This window comes from Papaver somniferum, chromosome 11 (genome assembly GCF_003573695.1).
Source record: "Papaver somniferum cultivar HN1 chromosome 11, ASM357369v1, whole genome shotgun sequence".
Lineage (NCBI taxonomy): Eukaryota > Viridiplantae > Streptophyta > Magnoliopsida > Ranunculales > Papaveraceae > Papaver > Papaver somniferum.
In genome coordinates this window covers 120,435,655-120,460,085 of record NC_039368.1, presented here as the reverse complement: position 1 = coordinate 120,460,085, position 24,431 = coordinate 120,435,655, and the positions used below count along the sequence as shown (strand labels likewise).

The window sequence follows — 24,431 nt, the reverse complement described above, 5'->3', positions numbered from 1 at the left end:
TTCAGCCGAATTTTATTGCTTCACAAAAAAATAATTTTTTAATTTTTAGAAGTTATTTTGAAATTCGCTACCCAAATTTATTTACGATTTTAAATTTTTAGTTGTCATAAACAACTTTTCATAATTTATCCAAACAGGATGTGCTTCGGCCTCACCAGAAGTAGAAACCAGAAGCAAAATGTTTTTGCTTCACAAAAAGTTAATTTTGGGATTTTTTGAGGTCGTTTGAAATTCAATACCCAAATTCATTTCTGAGTTTTAAATTTTTAACTATTAGAAGTCAAAAAATAACTTTTGCAAACAGTTGTGCTTTTGCTTCTCCATAAGTAGAAGTCAGAAACAGAATATTTTTGCTTCAGAATAACTTAACTTTCTGTTTCCAAAAGTCATTCTAAAATTGTATACTCAAATTGACTTTTGACTGACTTTTATGTTTGTAGAAGTCAAAAACAACTTCTAAAGTGGTTATAAGCGGATTTATTTAGATCGGTAGATACGGAGTTACACATTAGATTTTGGGGTTCAAATTGCCATATTGGAGTCACACTCATAGCAAGTACACACAATGATAATAAGAAAAATAAATGATTGTTTGTGTATTAGCATCTGATATCATTTCATCTCATCTCATAAATTGGTGAGGTGTAGTAATACTAAGAACTCTCGTTCTATGTACATGCAATAGTTGATCAAGCCATATACTGCAAGGAAGTCACTATTTTATGCTCACAAATGCACGAGGGAACCACTTCGAGAATGCTCCGTTCATCAGTTTTACAATCAGAGAATACAATCCGTAGCAAGGGATGTGAATTAGGGCCTATAAGAAGTACCTGTAGATTACATTCTAGTTAGTGTTGGTAGGCGAATGCGGAATACATAGAAGAGCTGAAGTTCAATATGGATTTAGTGTTTTACCATAGAGGTGCCCATGGAATTGATAGATCTAGCAATGGGTAAGGCCACCTGGAAGAATAAATGAAACCAGCAATTCAATGAGAAGATGAACTTTTGCTTTGTTTGTTTCCTGATAATATGAAAACTCCTACCGCGTTTCGTTTAGCTTACCATGAAACACCACATGCGTGAATAACCCATTGGAAAATGACATATGTAGAACTGAATAGTATGAAATATGCAAGGCGAAACCACGGAAAGGGCTAGAAACAAGAAGCAAGTCAGAATCGCAATTTTATTGGATACAGAAAACTAGAATCGGGGTAAACCTTCTCCAGGTTTGACTGTTGTACTTACAAGGCTGTTGAGTGCGGCGTCAATGAGAAGAAACACAGCGTTAAGAGAATGCATACATCCCATTAACTGCCAAACAGAGGCCATTACACATGAAATTAGTGATATATGAGTTTTGAGTTGTAGGATTACTGCATTAGCTCTTGCATGATGCAGAACTCAAAGGTGATCAATTGGAGTCAAATCTATGCAAAGTGCAGCTCTTGCAAAAACTACATACTTCCTAGATAAGGAGGTTTAGGGTGTGCAGCACTATAATATGTTAATCTTAACTTCTCAACAAGGATTTAGCAATCTCACCAAGTTCAATTTGACCCTTTCAATGGAGAGAAATGGGACTATAAGAAACCAAAAGACGATATCTGTGAGGACCACAGCTCCTGCACAAGTCTGACAAGAGAAAGGTTGGCACCAGTTTTGAAGCAAAACCACCTAGTTAGCTTGCTAAGCAAAAATGTATTTCCATGGAAAAAAACGTTTAGGCAGGCTAACCTGATAGACTGTTTGCATCAGATATCCCCAAAATCCAGCAATTTCCTTGACGGCGTCCTGCTCATGGTAACTCTGCACTTTGACCGTAGCTCTGACTTTGTTTGCCCAAAAACTTATGGTTGTTTTGGATTTACTACTCTCTGCAATATTCGTTCCTACCGAACAATTTCTTCCATTGTTTTCGTTGACAGGTTTCCTCGAGTTCTCCCAACATCCTTGTGCTGATGTTATTGTGCCAAGCTATATGCAAAAATAAATGTTAGGTTCTGGAACTTGCTCATTAATCCAGAAGTACAGAAAATGTTAGACGGCCACACATACCGCGAAATAGATGATGACTAATATAAAGGTCCCCCTACATATCACTCACAAAAAGCACAATTAGATCATTGCAATTGCAGTGAATATAAACTGCATTGTAAATAGTTTATCCATTGCTTCACAAAATATTATATGAAGGAGAAGGAGAAGGAAAACATACTCAGTGTAATACAAAAACATTATTTTTCCGTGCACCTGGATGGCACAAGCCAGAAAACGAGCCATAATAATGAAAGATAAGAGCCGTGTAACCAGAAGCCACACAGGGTTAAGATTTCTCCAACAGCTTGTCCACAACTGGTAAGATCCTACATGATTAGGATGCGTCCACTCTGCACTGACATTTCCATTGTCTTCATCGGGTTGAGAATAGTAGGAATTACCTATAGGTACTATTATGGTGTTCTTAGTTAGTGGCAGGTCCACCCACTAAAGCCCAGTAACTGGAGGTCCATAATAAAAAGAAAACAATAAAATTGGACCCAAATTTTTAGTCTCTGGTCGATACACGTGCGGGACCTTTTCTGTGAATTTTTAAAATCACCGAAATACCCCTTCTCTATGAGGTTTATAATCAGTTTCATATTTCTACTAGAGCTGATTTTTTCAGATCCATTTTTTTCTCTCTTTCCTCTCGATGCAACTTCGAAATCTCGACATGGTTTTTGAAGATTGTTTTTGAAGATTGTTTGTTCCAGGTATGTTTTATAATCATCTTATTTGATTCTTTGTTAGTTTTTTTTTTTGATTTGTTTTTTCGACCGAATCATGAGGATCAAATCGATTTTCATGATGTTTTATGTTTTTTTTTTCCTTTTAGGTAATCGTTATAGATGTATTCCCAACTGATTTTGATGATTTATAGTTTTTTTATTAATTTATTAGTGTTTTAGATCGGCTTTGGTTTTGTTTTACTCATGGATTCATCACTTAATTCGTATGATTCAGCAGTACATATATGTCGTACTGAAAACTGCTGAATCAATTTTGTTATTAGTTATATTTTCATCACTTTTTGGTAATCGTTATAGATGTATTCCCAACTGATTTTGATGATTTACAGTTTTTTATTAATTTATTAGGTTTTAGATCGGCTTTGATTTTGTTTTACCCATGGATTCATCACTTAATTTGTATGATTCAGCAGTACATATATGTCGTACTGAAAACTGCTGAATCAATTTTGTTATTATTTATATTTTCATCATTTTTTTTTGTTTGATCCAGAAGTATATATATGAGATACTAAAATAAAAGTGTTTTGATTATATTTTTTTCGTTGATTCATTAAATTATACTGAAATATGTGTTTTGATTCGGTTATATCCAGAGTTTTTCCACTGGTTTTGGGTTCGATCCATTAATACGTATATGTAATACCGAAATATGTGCTTTGATTATGTTATATTCATCGATTCATCAATTTTTCTTTACATGCAGTTGATTTTTAGTTCATGAATACGCAGTAAGTATATGACGTACTGATAGAACTTCTTCTGATTCTGTTTTATTCAGAGTTTTGACACTTTTTTTGTTTGATCCATGAGTACGTATGCAAAATACTGAAATATGTGCTAGTTTTTATAGCTTTTTACTTTGTTTATCACCAGTACATATATGGAGTACTGAAACAACTGCTTTGATTTTGTTGTATTCACTTAAAGTTATCATCTAGCAGTACATACATCGAATACTGACTTATGAATTCATTGAATTGTTGCAGGTGTTGATATCAGTATGAACGCCCATTTGAATGCAGTGAAACTGATATTAAAAATTAAAATCCAGTGAAATTGGATCGCCTGAGTGTGAGGTTAAACTGATATGTACTCAAATTCTGTAAGCAATATAACATATATGTACTCAATTTATGTAAGCAGTGCAGCAGACATGTACTCGAATTTATAAGCAATGTAGCAGATATGTACTCGATATAATAAGGTTGTAAGTAGTGCAACAAATATTTACTCGAATTTATAAGCAACAAATATATTGTCGAATTTGTAAGCAGTGCAGCAGATATGTACTCGAATTTATAAGCAGTGTAGTATAGAAGATACATATTCAAATTTGTAAGCAGTGCAGAAGATATGTACTCGAATTTATAAGTATATAAGATATGTATTCAAATTTGTAAGCAGTGCAGCAGATATGTACTCAATATAATAAGGGTGTAGACACAGACACGTTTGGTAGTAGAGGCTATTATGGTCATTTCAATGTTTTCAATTAATTTTGGACCTCCAGATAAAAGAAAATTCCGGTTGGACCCTACTATAAATAACTATATGGGCCCAGGACCAACCAAAAATTTTTCCAAACCAATAATAAGCTCTCATATTTCATTGAACATTTTCTTGTATCATCATTCTCTTCATGGCGCAGGAGCATCCATATGGCAGCAAAAATAGAGCCGATTACAACGATGAAGCACAGAAGGTCTTACCAGTGAATTAGTACTGTCATGGATACTACTCTAGAGGATATCTAAACGTTGAACCCTAAAATTTAGAGATCAGAGTGTGATCATAAACTCTCATATGGTGAAGGTTAGTGTTTAAGCTGTTGACTAGTGAGTGAGTGATGAACAAAGAAAAGCTTAGTTGAGCTAGTTGGTGTGGACTATTAGGTTTGGTTGTTTTTGGAGCTAATACTTTAGTTGGTCCATCCCCATGGCATTAAAAGGCCAAGAGGGTCAATGTTTTCAGTACAAGTTGGATTTAACTGTGAGCCTTCTTGGAAGAGAAAAGGAGTTGCTAACATCTGCCCCTCCACAATATAACCGGTTTGTAGTAAAAGAAGAAAAAAAATTGGCAATACAAACTGCTAGAGATAAAAATAAATAAATTAGATCTTCTCCTAACCCACCACCAAATTACCTAACTTTCAACTGTAGGAGAAAAAGGGTTCCTAACATCTGCCTCCCCCGATCCAACCTATTTGTATTAGCCCAGCTGGTACGGAGACTAAACTTGGCTGAGCTTTACCCAAAGGAAAAATAATTTGGCAATACAAAATACAAAACCAGAACTTCACTTTGCTTTACCCCAAGAATTCTTGTTTGTTTGCCCAACAACTACCAAGGGTTTTGGTTGATCAGTGATTACGCCAGATACCTTCACTGGTTTACCAATTGAACTGATTCTAAAACTCAAATTGGCATCCAAAACAAGGAGAAAACTGTTCATCATTCAGTGTTAGCTCAAATATACTCACATTGTCTTACACACCATTCTCCACCTGCTGGTAAGTTGAGTTTATTTGTCTCGGCTCATGTCTACATGGGTGATAGCTTTTGTTCAATATGTCCCTTGGTGGACTACGGTTACCTTCACTCTTGAAGGTTGCAGTGGCAGTGGATGGAGAAACCTTAGAAAGTTCTATCATAAATTTGACACAGGAAGGATATCACCAATACGGGTCTTTGCGAAATTGGAGGGACATTACAAACATGATCATTGTCTTTGATTTGGCTGGATTCTGTACTCACTAGTCATTGGATTGGAGTTTTGAGTTTAAATTTCACGACAATAGTACCATTAGCATTTACCAAGAGTGTCAGTTACAACTATCTCAATATTTATGAATTCAACTCCATATAGGCTTATGGATTCTGAGGAGCAAATGCATCAGGTTTTAGTATTCCCTCACAAGAACACCTTCCTATCACTGAAAGAATATACAAAAGTGATTAATCCCAGTCTATGCTCAATAGTTGATCAAGCCATGAACAGCAAGGCTCTATGGTATGCTCACAAATGCACGAGGGAACCACTTTGAGAATGCTCCAATCTTTAGTACTACGATCACAGCATACAATCCGTAGCAAGGGAACTAAATTAGGGCCAGGCAGAAGTACCTGTAGATAAAAATTGTAGTGGGTGTAGGAGCGCGAAAGCAGAATATATAGAAGAGCTCAAGTTCAAGAGGGATTTAGTGTTTTACCATAGAGGTGCCCATGGAGTTGATAAATCTAGGAATGGGTAAGGCCACCTGGAAAAAAGAAATGAAACCATCAATTCAGCGAGACGATAAGCTTTTGCTTTGTTTGTCTCCTGTTAAGATGAAAACTCGCTGAGGTGTTTTGTTACTTACCATGAACCACCACATGCGCGAAGGATCCATAGGAAAATGCCGTAAGTACAATTGAATAGTAAGAAATATGCAAATCGAAACCACGGAAAGGGCTACAAACAAGTAAGTCAAGTCATTATCACAGTTTTATTAAATATACTCCAGATTTGAGTGAACCTTCTCCAGATTTGACTGTTATACTTACAAGGCTGTTGAGAGCGGTGTCAATAAGAAGAAACACTGCATTAAGAGAATGCATACATCCCATTAACTGCCAAAAAGAGGTCATTACACTTGAAATTAGTGATATATGAGGTTTGAATTGTAGGTTTACTGCATTAGCTCATGTAGATACTACATACATCCTAGATAACGAGGTTTACGTGTGCAGCTCTTTAATGTATACATATGTTAATCTTATACTTCTCACCAGGTTCAATTCGATTCCTGCAACAGCGAGAGATGGGACTATAAGAAACCAAAAGATGGTACGCGTAAGTATCACAGCTCCTGCACAAGTCTGGCAAGAGAAGTATTCCTCGAATTAATGTGTTGGCAGCCTAACCTGATAGACTGTTTGCATCAGATATCCCCAAAAGCCAGCAATTTCCTTGACATTGTCCTTCTCATGATAACTCTGCACTTTGACCATTTTCATTTCGGATTTGCTACTCTCCGCCATATTCGTTTTTACCAAATTATTTTTTCCATTGTTTTGGTTGACAGGTTTCCTCGAGTTCTCCCAACATCCTTGTGCCGATGCTATTGTGCCAAGCTATATGCAGAAATGAATGTTAGATGCGGGAAGTTGCACTTTGATTCTGAAGTACAGAAAATGTTAGACAACACATACCGCGAAATAGAAGACGACTAATGCAAAGGTCCACCTATGTATCACTCACGAAAAGCATAATTAGAGCACAGGTAGTGTCACAGAATATCATATGAAGGAGAAGGAAAAGGAAAACATACTTGGTGTAGTACAGAAACACTGTTTTGCCATGCAGCTGGATGTCCCAAGCCAGAACACGAGCCATAATAACGAAGGATAAAAACCGTGTAACCAGAAGCCATACAAGGTTAAGATTTCACCTACAACTTGTCCACAACTGATTGGATCTAACATGATTCGGTTGAGTCCAGAGCCGATCCAGAGTCCGAGAGGGCCCTGTGCGAAAAATTTTTTTGGGGGCCCTCTTACAAGGTACAATTCTTTTTTATGGATAATTTTGTAACGACAATAATATTAATTATCAGTATTTATTTGTAAATATAGATATCTTTCTTTAATACTTATTTGGAAATTAAAAATATGTGGTGCACTAAAAAGAACGGACTTGTTAACGCATACTCCAGAAAACAAATGAAAGCAATATGATTTTTTGGTGAGGACGAAAATAAAATTCAATTAAAACAATATTTTAATTAAAGCAGCAGATCACAATCAGTTCAGTGGATCGAGTACTTTAGTTTTATCGCTAGGTCGAAGTATATAAGTGATTTTTGTATAATTTTAACCATTTTTTGGGACCATGGTTTTTTTGGGGACCATGGTTCTATTTTGGGTATAGACATTGGAAGTAATTCTAGGTCACCCCTTATCTAGACATTTATTTAATACCTAATCTACCCTCCTAATTAATTTTAGGTTATGATTAGTGAAATGATTTAGTTAAAAAACAATTAATGAGATTAAATTAAAAGATGGGTTTATTATTAGTTGAGTGAATTTTTATGAGTAGAATTTTTGTGAGATTAGAGGTAGAGAAGATGAATGAGAAAAACATGAAAAATGAAATTTTTTTCCAATTCACCCAATTTGAGTATTCAAGTGATGAATCTGATTCTTCATCTCCATCCTCTAATACTATATTTGTAAATCTTCAAAATGATCCGCATTTGGCTTATTCCTTAGATGGTGATTGTATTGTTCAAGAAGAAACTCAAGGTGAAACTCAAGATGAAAATGATGGATTTTATCAACCACAACCGGAAGATGAGTATTTGGGTAAACAGGTACGATGCAAACTTAGATAATGTATCATAATTTTCCGAGAAATCATAATTTTCCAACTGATTGCGAACTTTTCGGTTACATTATGTGAAGAACATGTAACCGAACTCCCCTGAAGGTGTAGTTCGGTTCCTTTGTGAGGATGAACAAGTAACCGAACTCATCTGAAGGTGCTGTTCGGTTACTTGATCCAAAAACGCAGGTTACCGAACTCCATATCAATGGAAGTTCTGGCATTCAACGTTATGTTCGGTTGGTTCGCAACTAACCGAACTTTACGTACAAAATAATTTGATATAAGTGCATAAGGTTCGGTTGAATCGCGAACTGGATGCTTCTGCGATCCAACCGAACTCTAGAGTATAAAAAAAATTCTTTCTATGTTTTTAACCCTAGAGTTCGGTTACATGGAGGTTTTACAATTTTTTTGTGAAACAAACGAACTCTCTTCCTTTTCTTTGTTCGGTTACTGTCCAAATTACTTAACAAACCGAACCTGTAGTTCGGTTTCCACGATAAAATTTTCATGTAACCGAACTTATTTGTGATTTCTTGTAGATAATACCAATGCATGATCAACCTTATGTGATTGGTATGTTGTTCGAAGATACATCTCATCACTATGCTAATGAGTTAGAATTTGACTCACCTATTGATGTGAAGAATAAGGCTAGAGAACATGCCAAGAGAGTGAATTGCGTCTTGGTTTGTAATGGGAAAGAAAGCAACACTCGTCTAGAAATGGTTTGTGAGAGAAGTGGAGATCCCGAAGCTAGTCACAAGAGGAAGGGTTATGAGTATAAAGGAAAGATGAATAGGAAGAACACAACGTGCTCAAAGGAAATCAAATGTCCGTTCAAGCTTGTGTTTAGCAAGAGGAAATCAACAAAGAAATGGTTTCTTACTATGGATAAGGTGGTAGGTAGTCATAACCACCCTCGTCCGCATGATCTTGAAGGGCATGCAATGGCCGCAAGGCTCACTCCTCGAGAAATGGAAAAAGTATCCGAGTATAGGAAATTGTGTGTTCCACCTTCCACAATGCTTCGCTTATTAAAGCAAGATAACCCGAGAAATGTATCATCTTTGTCCACCATTTACAATGCAATTGAGACGATTAAAAGGAATGAATGGAACAATAGAAAAGTTATGCAACAATTGTTTTTTCGGCTCAAGAGAAAGGCTACGCGGTTCAAAAGAAGGTAGGTCCGGAAGAAGAAATAACTCATCTCTTCATTGCCCATCCAAAGTGTGTTCAATTGGATCAATCCTTCCATGGAGTTCTTATAATGGACTGCACTTACAAGACAAACAAATACGAGATGCCATTGTTGAACATTGTTGGTCGTACGTCGACGAAGTCACCGTTTACCGTTGCTTTTTGTTTTCTAAAGGACGAGCAAGAACCAAGTTTCACTTGGGCGTTACAACAAATGAAGGGGATCTACCGAGATGATGAGATCCCCGGGGTTATCATGACGTACAATGACGTAGCATTGATGAAAGCAATAGAGAAAGTCTTCCCATTAGCACATAATATGCTTTGTACATTTCATATATGGTGCAATATGATGAATAGGCTCAAATTTTTCCACCTAAGAGGAAAGGATTGGAAGATATTAGTAAGCTACCGGTTGATAAACAAGAGGAAGCCAAAAAGAAATTCGATAAAGAATACACCATAAATCACGCTAAATGGGTTGCCTTCTCCGGGCATTGACTTGGTCTCTCACCGAAGAAGAGTATTATCTTAATCTTGCCGAATTTAGACAACATTGGTCTAGCCCCGAATATCCGGAGGATATAATAACGTATGTGGTGCAACAATGGTTGGAACCGCACAAAGAGCACTTTGTTTATGATTTTACCAATAACTATAAACATTTTGGAAATCAAGCGACAAGTTTGGTAGAATCCGCTCACCACCGGTTGAAGAAAAATATCTTTGGGTGTGTCGATAATTTTGTGGTTGTGTTCAACGCAATGGAGAGTTACTTTAACCGCGATATTGAGAGAATTAAAGAGAAGTTCCAAAAAAGCCGCATATTTAAGTACAAAAGGATTGTAGAAAAGGGTGGTAACATCAAGAATATGGAGGACCTTCGGTTATTCAAGGGACTCCACTATAATTTTTCACATGCATGCATCAAGAGGTTAATGATTGAGGTGAATTTGATTGATATATGGGGAACAAAGCCGGAAGAGGTGTGTGTTTGCAACATGATGAAGTCTATGGGGCTCCCTTGTCTCCACATGATAGCTAAGTATGAACATGGCATAATCCCTTTATGCGATATTGATCCACATTGGCAACACTTAAGTTTTGTCCCTCCTCCAAAGGGTGGTGTCGGTGAAGAGTTTGGTGACAATGAAATGGGAAGAGCAGTTATCGAAAAATACCGAAACATGAACAAACTCGAAAGGCAAATATTTTGGGATGACATGCGGCCTATCGTTTTCCCGCACACTTCGGAGAATGTTCAAGAACCTAGTAAAGGCAAAGGAGGAAGAGATAGGCCAAAAACCAAAGAAACAAAAAAACAAGTTAGAGAATATGCAAAGATATTGTCTAAGAAGGCAAGTGAAATGGCTCCTTTTACTAGAGATCCTTGTGGGCATGAGTATACAGCGGCGAAGTACCACGAAGATTCGAAGAAAAGGGGAAGGAAAATTATTGAAAAAGGCGAGTCAAGTGAACGAGATATGAAGAAAAAAGGACCGATGATACGCTCTCAACCTACTCCGTCGAAACCGAGGCAACCAAGTCTTGATGATAAAAGATACTTGGAAGGTACAAAACCTCTTGATGATAAAAGGTACTTGGAAGACCTACCTCCTTACATTAGAGATTACGTAATATCCACCCATGACGTCCCTCCGGATGGTAATTGCGGTTTCCATGTAGTCGTACAACAAATAGGGCCTTTTACTCAAGGTGCCAAGCTATATAATGATAATCAAATCACTTATTTTCGTCAAAGGTTGATGATGAAACTAAAGAATAAACCGGAATTTTACAAGACAATGTTGGCCGATGGCGATGCTAGTTTAGGTGTGCCACTTGTTAGGTTTCAAATTCGTCTCCACGGGGCCGATCCAATCACAAGGGATTATTGGATGTCAATGCCGATATGTGGGCACTTAATCGCCGAGGCTTTCAATTGTGTAGTGCACTATTTTTCAAAAGGTGGTAGTTTCACATACACTCCCAAAACAACCATATGTGTCGAGAAACTTAGACATAGGAGAGTGGTGATTGTGTTTTTTAACAACAACCATTTTATAGGCCTCCGATTAAAAGACAATTGTCCATTGCCACCGATATGCGGGTGCTCTTATTGGTCGGGATTTAACCCCGACACAATGTTGGGTTGGTGCATAAGTATGAAAATAACATGGAGATGTGGAAAGCTTTGGAGGAATCGGAAAAAATCATACACGGATATGCAGTATCCCTTGGGGATGATTAGATTTACCCTTGGCTAGAATATATGTATGCTTTTGAATATCATGTGAATGAAACATTGTGTTTCTTGGTATTTGGTCTTATGTATGCTTTGAACCTCAACATAAGAATGAAACATTGTGTTTTTTGGTATTTGGTCTTAATTTTGTGTTATTTGCTTGAGTTGGCATGTTTTCATTTATGTTCATTTAACTTTAGTTTGGTTTGTTCTATAACTTTCCCAAAAGTTCAATAGTTAACTAAAGTAACAACACCAAAAAAACAAACAAAAGTGCAGGAAATTTCTAAAGCTAAAATTACATAACATTTAATATCCGAAACGCGTTACGAAAAAATGCACAAGGATGCGGAAATGATCTTCATACTTGAAATTCTTTCTCTTCCATCTTCGCCATTCATTCTTTGTTGTTAAAACAATGTCCTCGTATGTTTCACCTCTAAGTCGATACCGCCTTACAATCCGAAACATAGCCATAAATTCCAAAACTCTCTCTTTAATCTTATCAAATCGGAGTACCAAAGCTATATGATCACGGTTATGAGGGTTTTCTGTGTCGGAGATGAATTGCTCATGAATTTTTCCGCAATAAGTTTGACTCATAATACCATTCATTCTTCATTCTTAATCCCTCTTTGGATAGTATAATCTGTAGTTTCTACAAAGAGAGAGATCTTCATCTAGAGTAAATTTAGCCCTAATTTCTGCCATTTTCAGAAGATTTTGAGACAAAATGCTAACTATGGGACACATATTTATACCACTGAGGTGTATAACGGCTATAAAAATAGCAGTTACTTGAAATTTGTGTCATCCAAATTTCAAAACAGAGAGTTCGGTTATATAGGAAATACATCGATATAACCGAACTCAGCTACACAAAAAAATCCAAAACATCCAGGATAAGGTTCGGTTACCTGGTATTATCTTGCAGGTTACCGAACAAACAAGAACAAAAATAGGTTTTTTAGCTCCTCAGTTCGGTTACCTGGTACTATTTTGCAGGTAACCGAACCTTATCCTATATGTTTTGGATTTTTTTGTGTAGCTGAGTTCAGTTATATCGATGTATTTCCTATATAACTGAACTCTCTGTTTTGAGTTGTTGTTTTTTAAAGGAATAAGGAAGGGGTTCGGTTACATTTTAGTTTTCAAAACCTTTGCGAACCAACCGAACTGTGATGGAAAAGTTCGGTTATTTATGAACTCAACATAGTGGCCAAAACAACATAGTTCGGTTAGATTTGAGTTGTTGTTTTCTTAAAGGAATAAGGAAGGAGTTCGGTTACATTTTAGTTTTCAAAACCTTTTCGAACCAACCGAACTGTGATGGAAAAGTTCGGTTATTTATGAACTCAACATAGTGGCCAAAACAACATAGTCGGTTAGATTTGAGTTGTTTTTTTCTTAAAGGAATAAGGAAGGAGTTCGGTTACATTGTAGTTTTCAAAACCTTTGCGAACCAACCGAACTGTGATGGAAAAGTTCGGTTATTTATGAACTCAACATAGTGGCCAAAACAACATAGTTCGGTTAGATTTGAGTTGTTGTTTTCTTAAAGGAATAAGGAAGGAGTTCGGTTAAATTGTAGTTCTCAAAACCTTTGCGAACCAACCGAACTGTGGTGGAAAAGTTCGGTTATTTATGAACTCAACATAGTGGCCAAAACAACATAGTTCGGTTAGATTTGAGTTGTTGTTTTCTTAAAGGAATAAAGAAGGAGTTCGGTTACATTGTAGTTTTCAAAACCTTTGCGAACCAACCGAACTCTGATGGAAAATTTCGGTTATTTGTCAACTCAACAAAACAACATAGTTCGGTTAGATTTGAGTTGTTGTTTTCTTAAAGGAATAAGGAAGGAGTTCGGTTACATTTTAGTTCTCAAAACCTTTGCGAACCAACCGAACTGTGGTGGAAAAGTTCGGTTATTTATGAACTCAACATAGTGGCCAAAACAACATAGTTCGGTTAGATTTGAGTTGTTGTTTTCTTAAAGGAATAAGGAAGGAGTTCGGTTACATTTTAGTTTTCAAAACCTTTTCGAACCAACCGAACTGTGATGGAAAAGTTCGGTTATTTATGAACTCAACATAGTGGCCAAAACAACATAGTCGGTTAGATTTGAGTTGTTTTTTTCTTAAAGGAATAAGGAAGGAGTTCGGTTACATTGTAGTTTTCAAAACCTTTGCGAACCAACCGAACTGTGATGGAAAAGTTCGGTTATTTATGAACTCAACATAGTGGCCAAAACAACATAGTTCGGTTAGATTTGAGTTGTTGTTTTCTTAAAGGAATAAGGAAGGAGTTCGGTTACATTTTAGTTTTCAAAACCTTTTCGAACCAACCGAACTGTGATGGAAAAGTTCGGTTATTTATGAACTCAACATAGTGGCCAAAACAACATAGTCGGTTAGATTTGAGTTGTTTTTTTCTTAAAGGAATAAGGAAGGAGTTCGGTTACATTGTAGTTTTCAAAACCTTTGCGAACCAACCGAACTGTGATGGAAAAGTTCGGTTATTTATGAACTCAACATAGTGGCCAAAACAACATAGTTCGGTTAGATTTGAGTTGTTGTTTTCTTAAAGGAATAAAGAAGGAGTTCGGTTACATTGTAGTTTTCAAAACCTTTGCGAACCAACCGAACTCTGATGGAAAATTTCGGTTATTTGTCAACTCAACAAAACAACATAGTTCGGTTAGATTTGAGTTGTTGTTTTCTTAAAGGAATAAGGAAGGAGTTCGGTTACATTTTAGTTCTCAAAACCTTTGCGAACCAACCGAACTGTGGTGGAAAAGTTCGGTTATTTATGAACTCAACATAGTGGCCAAAACAACATAGTTCGGTTAGATTTGAGTTGTTGTTTTCTTAAAGGAATAAGGAAGGAGTTCGGTTACATTTTAGTTTTCAAAACCTTTTCGAACCAACCGAACTGTGATGGAAAAGTTCGGTTATTTATGAACTCAACATAGTGGCCAAAACAACATAGTCGGTTAGATTTGAGTTGTTTTTTTCTTAAAGGAATAAGGAAGGAGTTCGGTTACATTGTAGTTTTCAAAACCTTTGCGAACCAACCGAACTGTGATGGAAAAGTTCGGTTATTTATGAACTCAACATAGTGGCCAAAACAACATAGTTCGGTTAGATTTGAGTTGTTGTTTTCTTAAAGGAATAAAGAAGGAGTTCGGTTACATTGTAGTTTTCAAAACCTTTGCGAACCAACCGAACTCTGATGGAAAATTTCGGTTATTTGTCAACTCAACAAAACAACATAGTTCGGTTAGATTTGAGTTGTTGTTTTCTTAAAGGAATAAGGAAGGAGTTCGGTTACATTTTAGTTTTCAAAACCTTTGCGAATCAACCGAACTCTGATGGAAAAGTTCGGTTATTTGTCAACTCAACATAGTGGCCAAAACAACATAGTTCGGTTAGATTTGAGTTGTCGTTTTCTTAAAGGAATAAGGAAGGATTTCGGTTACATTGTAGTTTTCAAAACCTTTGCGAACCAACCGAACTTAGCAACACAAAAACTACCATATTTTTTTACCTCCACAGTTCGGTAACCTGGTATTATTTCACAGGTAACCGAACAAACAAGAATTAACGAGTTCGGTTACCTGCAACATAATACCAGGTAACCAAACCTTCTCCTGGATGTTTTGGAATTTTTTGTGTTGCTGAGTTCGGTTAATTGACCAAATATGCGAAACAACCGAACCTTTGGATTATCAAGTTCGATTCTTTGTGCAATTTAGTCAAATAACCGAACTTCCTAATAGCCAAACACATTTGAGTTTAAAATATCCAAATAACAAAACTAATAGTTCAAAATTTCCTAATAGCCAAACTTCCTAATTTCCAAACGAAACACATATAAGTCAAATAGCAAAACTAATCCAAATCATATGTTATACTAATATATAAGTCTTCCAAACGTAAGGAAACAAACTACCAAATCCGCAATAAAAAAGTCTTCCAACCGTAAAAAAACATAGTACCAAATCCAAAATAAGTTTTCTAAACATAAGAAACCAAAGTACTAATTGTTGCAATCACTCATTTATCACGACCACTTCGTGAAACTTTTCTACTTTTGCGTTTAGGAGCTATAGGTCTTCCTTCATCACTAGGAGTGTCATCTCCACTGCTTTGTTGTTGAACCATCCGACTTGAACCTTCCCCTTCTCTTTGACTCCTCTTCGACGGCATGGTCTGGCTTGGATCAACCTGGCTTGTATCGACAAGGTCAGGATTAAAAACATTAGTCCATTGGTTGTATAGGTCTGTTTGTTGTCGAGTGTCCATCGGCTCTCCACTCCGGATTTTTGCCATCATTTTCTTCAACAACTTAGCACTTGCCTTCACCTTTTCTCATCAAAAACACAAGTAACTATTATTTTTCAATACTTTTTAACATTTTGAAAAACAAAAATAACAGTAAATATCTTACCGCAGAATTCCACAAGGTCAAGGCCTCATCACCACATTTAGGGGTATCCTTCATAGCCTTCTTAGCCTCTTTCTCCATTGTCGTCACCTTTGCTTTATTGGGACGGGCCTGTTGGACACTGTTTATTACACGAGGATGAGATATATGTTCATGCCATTCCAAATAACCATCGTCAGCGGCATTTGGCTCATCATACGTATCTTCTACCTCTCCGACTGGAATAAGATAATCCCCAGAGTTGTTCCAGTGGTCCACTGATGGAGGAGGATCGTATTTGGGGGTGAAATTCATCTCGATGTTCTTAGTTCCGACCTTCTTCACCTTGAAGTTGAATCTTTCCACTTGTGGTACACTTTGGACACAAGAAAGTTGCCTAAGTACTCTTCGAGGATTATACATCGTACAACCCCCAGGATAAAACAACGGACCATTATAACCCGCAACAGCTGAGAAATGAATAACATCATCATCCTCCACCTCATCATCTGATGCAATTCTGTAAGGATGGAAAACCACATCTTCCACTGTTAACTTATCCAATGTCTCCCTCAACTCCCACACCTTTTTTTCCTTTTTCTTTTCTTGAGCGTTCAAAAATTCATATTTACCAGCCGTGGGTTTCCCATATGGCCAAGGAGAGTGAGCATTAGCTAATTGCAGTTTAGGGACGTGGTCATACACCCAAACCTATGAGAAGAGGCAACAAATAATACATAGGAAATATGATTAATAACAATACACATTCATTCACTTATATATTGAAACACACAAACGATAATTTAACGGGGTAACTGAACAAGGGTGTATAAGCCTCCAAAATATAGACACCTAAGCCTCGAAGCTTTTCTGAGTTCCGCAAGAACGAATGAAAGAACCGCAGTGCCCCAAGAATAGTTGTTCACCTGATCCAAGGGGTCCAACAGCTGGAGGTAATGAGCATTTACCACGTGGCCTGAAGTGTCAGGGAAAAATATGGTTCCAAGTTGATATAACAAATAAGCAGTCACATGGTGCTTAATCTTCTCCTCTGTCATCACCAACTTTCCTTTAGAAACCAAATCTTTCGTTCCCAGAAAACTCATCAAACAAGGTTTTGAGCTTGATCTTTTTCAACTTCTTCTTGTACGTGCGGTCTTCCTCAAACTCATTATACTCATCACCTTCCTTAGGCTCTTTGTTAGATCGCCTAAACTCATATTGTGCCTTTCTATCGCTCCACCCTAGACACCTTTCGACTAACTGTTCAAGAAGTTCATAACTCATCGAGGGAATGTAGCCATCTTGAACACTTGTTCCTATAATTGGTAGGGTTGTGATTCTAAAACAATCATCCGGAGTTATTGTCATCTCACCAAAAGGTAGATGAAAGGTATCCGTCTCTGGATAATACCTCTCAGCAAATGCAGAAACAGTGACAACATCAAATTTTTGGTGTGCATGTTGTATCCCGTTCCATAGCACACAATCAAATACCGCCAAGCGGACCTCATCACACTCATTTTCTATTTTTCAAACCTTGTTCTTCTGACGTTTCAAAACACGAACAGCATTTTGATGATCCTTAAAAAACAACATCATATCTTATATGCTAACATATATAGAAAAAAACAATATATGACAAAATATAATAAAATGACTGAGAAATCTAAATTTTGATGGTTAAGATTGAACCATACCTTTGTCGCAAAGATCTGGGCATCCCATGAGTGTTTGTATCCCATCAATACCTCCCCGCCATATCTTGGAGTACCATAAGTTGGATTCTTTGGCGGCAAACACAAATCCTGCTTAGGAATGTATGAATATCTAGCAGAAGGATTTTTAGGCGCCTTTTTAGGTCTCTTGACCACTATTTCCTCTTGCTCCTCTTCATCTGATTCCTCCTCTGATTCATCATCATCCTTATCTCCATTCTTGTCTCCTTCTTCCTCATCATCAACATCCTCATCATCGCCACCCCCATTTCCATCTCCTTGAGCTGGTTCATCTTCTCCACCTTGATTGTGTTCTTGAGTGCCAATCTCTTCCACAATCTCTTCATTTACTTGTTCGATTACGTTGTAATCGCCACCCTCATTTCCTTCTCCCTGAGCTGGTTCATCTTCTCCAACTTGATTGTGTTCTTCAATGCCAATTTCTTCCACAATCTCTTTATTTACTCGTTGGATTACGTCGTCGACATTATCTCTATTGACACCATCTTGGATGACAACACCTGGTAATGACCCACGTCCATGCTTAACATATCTGGTTCCACGTTTACGAGCATCTAAATGTATATCGCCTCGAGGCGTGGGAGTTCTCAGCTCTTCCGGTAAAGGTTGCTTTGATTTTGAACATTTTTGACCTCTACCATTAATCAAGAAAACAAAAGATATTAGCTTATCGGAACAAAACAATCAAACAAGAGTAAATGGATAAGATAAGATAAGATAAATAGATGAATTAATCATTAAGCCAAGTAAAAGTCTAGAACTATAAGGGTGGAGTTCGGTTATTTTCCATTTTTTGCGAACCAACCGAACTGTGTTGGGAGAGTTCGGTTATTTATGAACTCAGCATAGTGGCCAAAACAATACAGTTCGGTTAGTTTCCCTTATTTCAAATAAGGGAGAAGTTCGGTTAGTTTCCCTTATTTCAAATTTTATGCGAACCAACCGAACTGTGTTGGCCGAGTTCGGTTATTTAGTAACTCAACATACTGGCCAAAACAACACAGTTCGGTTAGATTGGATTTGTTGTTTTTTATTTTCGTAATAAGGGTAGAGTTCGGTTACATTGTAGTTTTCAAAACTTTTGCGAAACAACCGAACTTAGTTGGATAAGTTCGGTTATATGAGTACTCAACATAGTGGGAAAAAAAATACAGTTCGGTTAGACAGAGGAGTTGTTTCTTCTTTTGGGAATAGGGTAGAGTTCGGTTACTTTGTAGTTTTTAAAACTTTTGTGAAACAACCGAACACAGAGTTCGGTTACGTAGTTTTAAACCCAAAGCAACCGAACTGTTCTTCGTGTTCTTCGTTTACAGGGAGTTCGGTTAGTACACTAGGTTTTTTGGAAAATCGACCTAACCGAACATGGCTCTGTAACATAGTGTTAAAACCCTATTTTGATGATTTCTATTCGATTCAAGCAATCAAAATCAAATTAAAGTGAAGGGTTTGTTGTAAAATACCTCCGGAGTGGTCCCATGGCAAAATCAGGTTGCGGCGGACGTCTTTTATACTCGATGATGCGTTTAGGTTGCGGTTCAACTTCTTCAACAATTTCACCCGGGATATTTGCTAGATGCCCTAATGGGGGACCTGTTCCTGGTAATCGATTGGTACTCTTGCGACGAACCATTCTTATATTTGATTGATTAATCGACGATGAAAATTTTGTGAATCGACGATTAATCGATGATGGAGAGTTTGCAACGAAGAAGAAGAGAGGAATAGGTTCTCTGCGTTTTTGTTTGTTTTTTTTTTTTTACATTAGACCTAATATATCACGGTTAGGATTAGTATTAGGGTTAATGTTAATTAGGTTAAGGATAAATTAGTAAACTTACTAAGTAGGATTAGTCTTAGGACATCCCTTATCATTGTAGGGTGGGTGGCCTAATAAGACCATGGTCCCCAAAAAATCGTTCTATTGTAATGAGTAAGAATTTTTTTGGGCCCTCAACAGAGCTAGGCCCTGCGCGGTCGCACGGCCTGCACACCCTCAGGCCCGGCTCTGGTTGAGTCCACTATGAAGTGATGACATTTCCTTTGTCTTTGTCAGGTTGAGGAACCAATAAGCTCTCATATTTCGTTGTACATTTTCTTGTATCATCATTCTATTCATGGCGCAAGAGCATACATATGGAAGCAAAAATAGAGATGACAACAATGAAGAAGCATATAACATCGTTACTACCGTCATGGATACAATTGTTTCTTGAAACTCAGTTAAAAAAAATTAGAGATCGGAGATGGATCTGTCTATATGACTAGTGAGTGATGAACAAAGAACAGCTTATTTGAGTTAGTTGGTGGTAAGGTAGGACTATCAGTTGTACTTTTAGAGAAAGACAAGTACAAAATTTCACCACTTCGTTGGTCCATCCCAATGACACTAAAAGGCCAAGAGTGTCCATATTTTCAGTGCAAGTACAGGAGATCAGAGGATCGAATCCTCCTGCATTAGAATTAGAGTATATCGCTGAGTTTTGGACGAAGGAAATAAAAATTGGCGATACAAACTTCTAGGTTAAAAAGCATTACTGCACTATGTTTTTCAATTTCTGATTTGGGAAAATAAATAATCTAAATGCATAACAAAAAAGCAGGAACATCAAATAAACCATAAACAAACTCCATATATCTCCAAAATAACATTGTTAACCATCAAGACATTCTTTAACCACCAACTAACTCAAATAAGTTAAGGATCACATAATTGCTAAAAGTGGTTAACGATCCCAATAGAGAGTATTACTAAAAATAACATTATCTCAATCACTTCCTCTCCCAGCCCCTGATTCTTAATCAACCACGACTTCACATCTTTTACCCAAAATCAAGCTACCATTCATCATAGATTTTGGAAATGGACAATTTCTTTGGTGGTCTAAAACCAGTTTCAATGAAGCATATTGCTAACGGCATCTGGTACATCTTAGCTTGGATTTCAGTAATGCAATTCTCTTCTTGTTGGACGGAACCAACACTTTACCATGTTTAGTTAACTCATTAATCACTGTGTCGACATCCTTGAAAAACTCACTTGTGTTTTTGTTGTAAACCCAAGCATCGGGTGTTGAAATAAAGTCCTGTGACAGGACATGCATGTGCACTTGATGCATTGTTTGTCTACCGTGAAAGCCTAACCGGACAGCCTGGTGAGGTTTGTCTTCCAAGTACCTTTGCGCTAGTTCTGTTCCTTCATATCTCATCCTTCGTAATAGTGGTATATCGCACCGTCTTAAATGGCACAAAAACCTTAATTCCTTTTTTGTAGGGATGATGAGTAAGTGCAGATCGGACTTTGGTATCGCATCCCCTACTATCAACATCTCACCTTCATTAATTATATCCAGGATCCAATCCTTATGCTCTCCTCCCGGATCTCTTACCATTTCGCAGAATTTATTGTAGTTAATTTCTTGGTTTTTTGTACTTGCATCTCCTTGATGTTGCAGAGTACTATTAGCAGAACTACTTTCTTCAGCCAAATCTTCATCTTTAACAATTCCTTCTTCAGACATCCGTGCTCTTTTAGAAGAATCACTAGTTTCAGCTAATTCATCATCCAAAGTGCCACTACTTTCATGTTTGCGTTTTAAACCCATGTTTGCTTTCATGTTACTAACAGGTTCTTGTTTTCTACCGCTGCTACTGCTATCATCCTCTTTCTTATCTGCTGGTGCTGGATCTTCTTGATCATCTTCTCGAGAAAACAACTCAGCTAGTGTTGTACTACGCACTTCTTGATTTTCACCTTCTTTATCAACTTCTTTCTTATCTGCTGGTGCTGGATCTTCTTGATCATCTTCTCGAGAAAACAACTCAGCTAGTGTTGTACTACGCACTTCTTGATTTTCACCTTCTTTATCCTCTTCTTTCTTATCTGCTGGTGCTGGATCTTCTTGATCATGGGTTTGAGAAAGCAAGTCAGCTAGTGTTGTCCTACTGCTTGTTCCTTGTTCATCACTTTCAGGTTTTCCACCATCATCAACAACAACATCTTTTCCTATCCTATCTTCCATTATCACAATTTCTTGAATCTCTACCAAAGCTGCTTCTTTGGTTTAATTTTGGACTATTTTCTTTGAGGATTCTGGTTAGTTTCAAAGTAGATTTTTGAAACTAACTTACTGGGTTTTGATTAGAGAGAGTGATCTGATAAATTGATATACTACTAGTCTCGTGTTTTTATAGGGAGGAAATTTGTGGAAGACGGTTTAGTTGCAGCGCTTCTGTCACGTGAGATTTGAATATGTCAAAGGCACTTGGGGTTTTGATATGGGGCACGCCTCAGGCTTGTGTCTTTGTTATGGCTCTTTTCATCCCTTTTTTTACACATAACTGGAGTCCTAATGATACCATTAGCACTCCTTATAGCCTCATATACTACATTATGATTGCAGCTTCTAAATCAGACTCCTTATAGCCTCATATACTACATTGTGATTGCAGCTTCTAAATCAGACTTTAAAAGTAGGTGTAGGCCTTATTTTATGAGAAGAACATGGCTTATGCAGGTATCCGAAGATACCAAAAACCATGTAAAACCTTGTCTAGGTTGCATATCAAGATAATACAGGAAGATGCAACTACTGTACCTGCACATACCTTGGCTTATTGCTCAGATTGTAAGAGCAAAGAGGTAGTAGACACGGCATGCACTCCAGATGTGGGCATGCGTTAGATGCTCACTCCATCGATGAGACATCTGAAATGGAGGACCTTCGCGAATAAGACTGGTGATGATGACCCGTTCGTGTTGGTGGTCCATCAAACACTCTCCTTACCGATGCTGCTTGATACTGCCATAAACACCATTGCTCACATTCTGCCAAACCGATGAATATGTGAAATGAAACACATTATGCTTGCAAACCAAATATCTAGTCAAATGAATGATTCAAATAAAAGGTCTAGTAATCCCAAAAAACCAAAAGGTATTGGATTACCTATAATGCTGTAAATTGGATTGACAAGTGAAAAGCAGCACATCCACTCCAGGAATGAGCTGTTGTCCTGCACATTACATTCCCACAAGCTTTACATGAGCAATGAGAAGTGAGGAGAGGGTTTGAACTGCCAAGACAATGCAGCAACATTCCTAGCATATGCACATCAAGCAGAAATGGGCAGGTCGTGGTGTAATAATTTACAAGCAATGAAGATCGGGTTCAAAAGACATTATATAGAAATTGGGGGATTCACGAAAAGGATAAAATCAGACTGCAATACATTATAACTGAGAAAAATAAAAAATAAATAAATAGAGATAATACTGAGAATATATTCCATTAGATCAATCAAATCAGAACACAAAGAGTTCCAAAAGATCGTAGATCCATAATCCTCCAACACATTTACTCAGAGATTATCAAGCTCGTTCACCTCTGATTCTCCTGGCAAGTTGAATGTCTTTAGGCATCATAGTAACCCTTTTAGCATGAATCGCACAGAGATTAGTATCTTCGAACAAACCAACAAGATAAGCTTCAGCTGCTTCCTGTAATGCCGCAACTGCTGAACTCTGAAACCTTAAATCAGTCTTGAAATCTTGAGCGATTTCACGAACTAATCTTTGAAATGGGAGTTTACGGATCAGAAGGTCGGCACTCTTCTGATACTTTCTGATTTCACGAAGAGCAACAGTTCCTGGCCTGAATCTGTGTGGTTTCTTCACTCCTCCGGTTGCTGGTGCTGATTTACGAGCTGCTTTTTTTGCTAATTGCTTCCTTGGGGCTTTTCCTCCAGTGGATTTCCAAGCTGTTTGCTTAGTACGAGCCATTTAAAAAAAATTAAAGTTGCAGAGATCTGATAAATTTAGGGGTTGGATTCGAAAATAGGAGATTTGTATTTGGGGGAGATTGTGAATTTTATCAACGGTCTAAAAGGTGTCGTACAGATAGGAGGGATTGAGTTTTGTGGTAATCGACGGCTGATACTGGTTGAAATTTTTTGGCGGAGTTCAAAATTTCAAATTTTTGAACAGAATTTGGCAGTGGCTGGATATTTTAACCAAAATTTTGAATTTAGTTGTCGGGGTGCTCAGAAAAGGGAAAGGGAATCGTTTCTTAATGGATTTATACACAGTATGACCAGTTTCCCTTTTGACTAGAAAACTGATCAAAAATTGATCTGTCCCCAAATCATGTTTTGAAAACCTCTCTTCCAGTTGAGCCAAAGAGTTTGGTCTCTGGTGCTTTAGTTCACAGTGGCCAAGTCAAAAAGTAAAAAAAGAAAAAATGCATTTGCATTTCATAACCGATTATAAATACGGAAAATTTGGAAATTTTTTGCAACAGACACAGATAGTATTATCAGATTCATAAAACAAACTTAAGATTACAATCTAAGTGTGAGAGAAAAAAAAAAAGCTACGAAATGAATTTTTCGTAAGAAGTAGGCAGAAAACACCCCATGTTGGGTTTTATACACTATGCAGAAGTAATTGCAGGTTACATCCATACATTGTAAGAAAATGTGCATCAGGTCAGTTGAAGTGGTCATCACTAAGGAAAGGCCAACTCCTAGTCATGGAGTTGCTCTCTTTACCACGGCCTTTGATAAACATATGGACCATGGGTAAGGACACACTGGAATATCAAGACCCCTATCCTATGGTCTGTGCACTGTTCTGTACTTGTGTTGATCAACCGG

The 24,431-nt window shown here is 37.3% G+C and overlaps 2 protein-coding genes and 1 pseudogene across 2 annotated transcripts; all 3 read right to left on the bottom strand.

Moving 5' to 3' along the window:
• Positions 1-529: 529 nt before the first annotated feature.
• LOC113325025 lies at positions 530-2,414 on the bottom strand. The gene is made up of 8 exons (XM_026573268.1): positions 2,377-2,414; positions 2,065-2,098; positions 1,744-1,983; positions 1,552-1,641; positions 1,255-1,320; positions 1,069-1,160; positions 919-966; positions 530-833 (listed from the first exon to the last, which is right to left on the bottom strand). The coding sequence occupies exons 1-8, from the start codon at positions 2,412-2,414 to the stop codon at positions 821-823; spliced, it is 621 nt and encodes a 206-aa protein (XP_026429053.1). The 3' UTR covers positions 530-820.
• Positions 2,415-5,805: 3,391 nt separating this feature from the next.
• Positions 5,806-6,820, bottom strand: LOC113325024 (annotated as a pseudogene).
• Positions 6,821-23,148: 16,328 nt separating this feature from the next.
• LOC113320328 (histone H3.2-like) lies at positions 23,149-23,559 on the bottom strand. The gene has a single exon (XM_026568243.1). The coding sequence runs from the start codon at positions 23,557-23,559 to the stop codon at positions 23,149-23,151; it is 411 nt and encodes a 136-aa protein (XP_026424028.1).
• Positions 23,560-24,431: the final 872 nt, after the last annotated feature.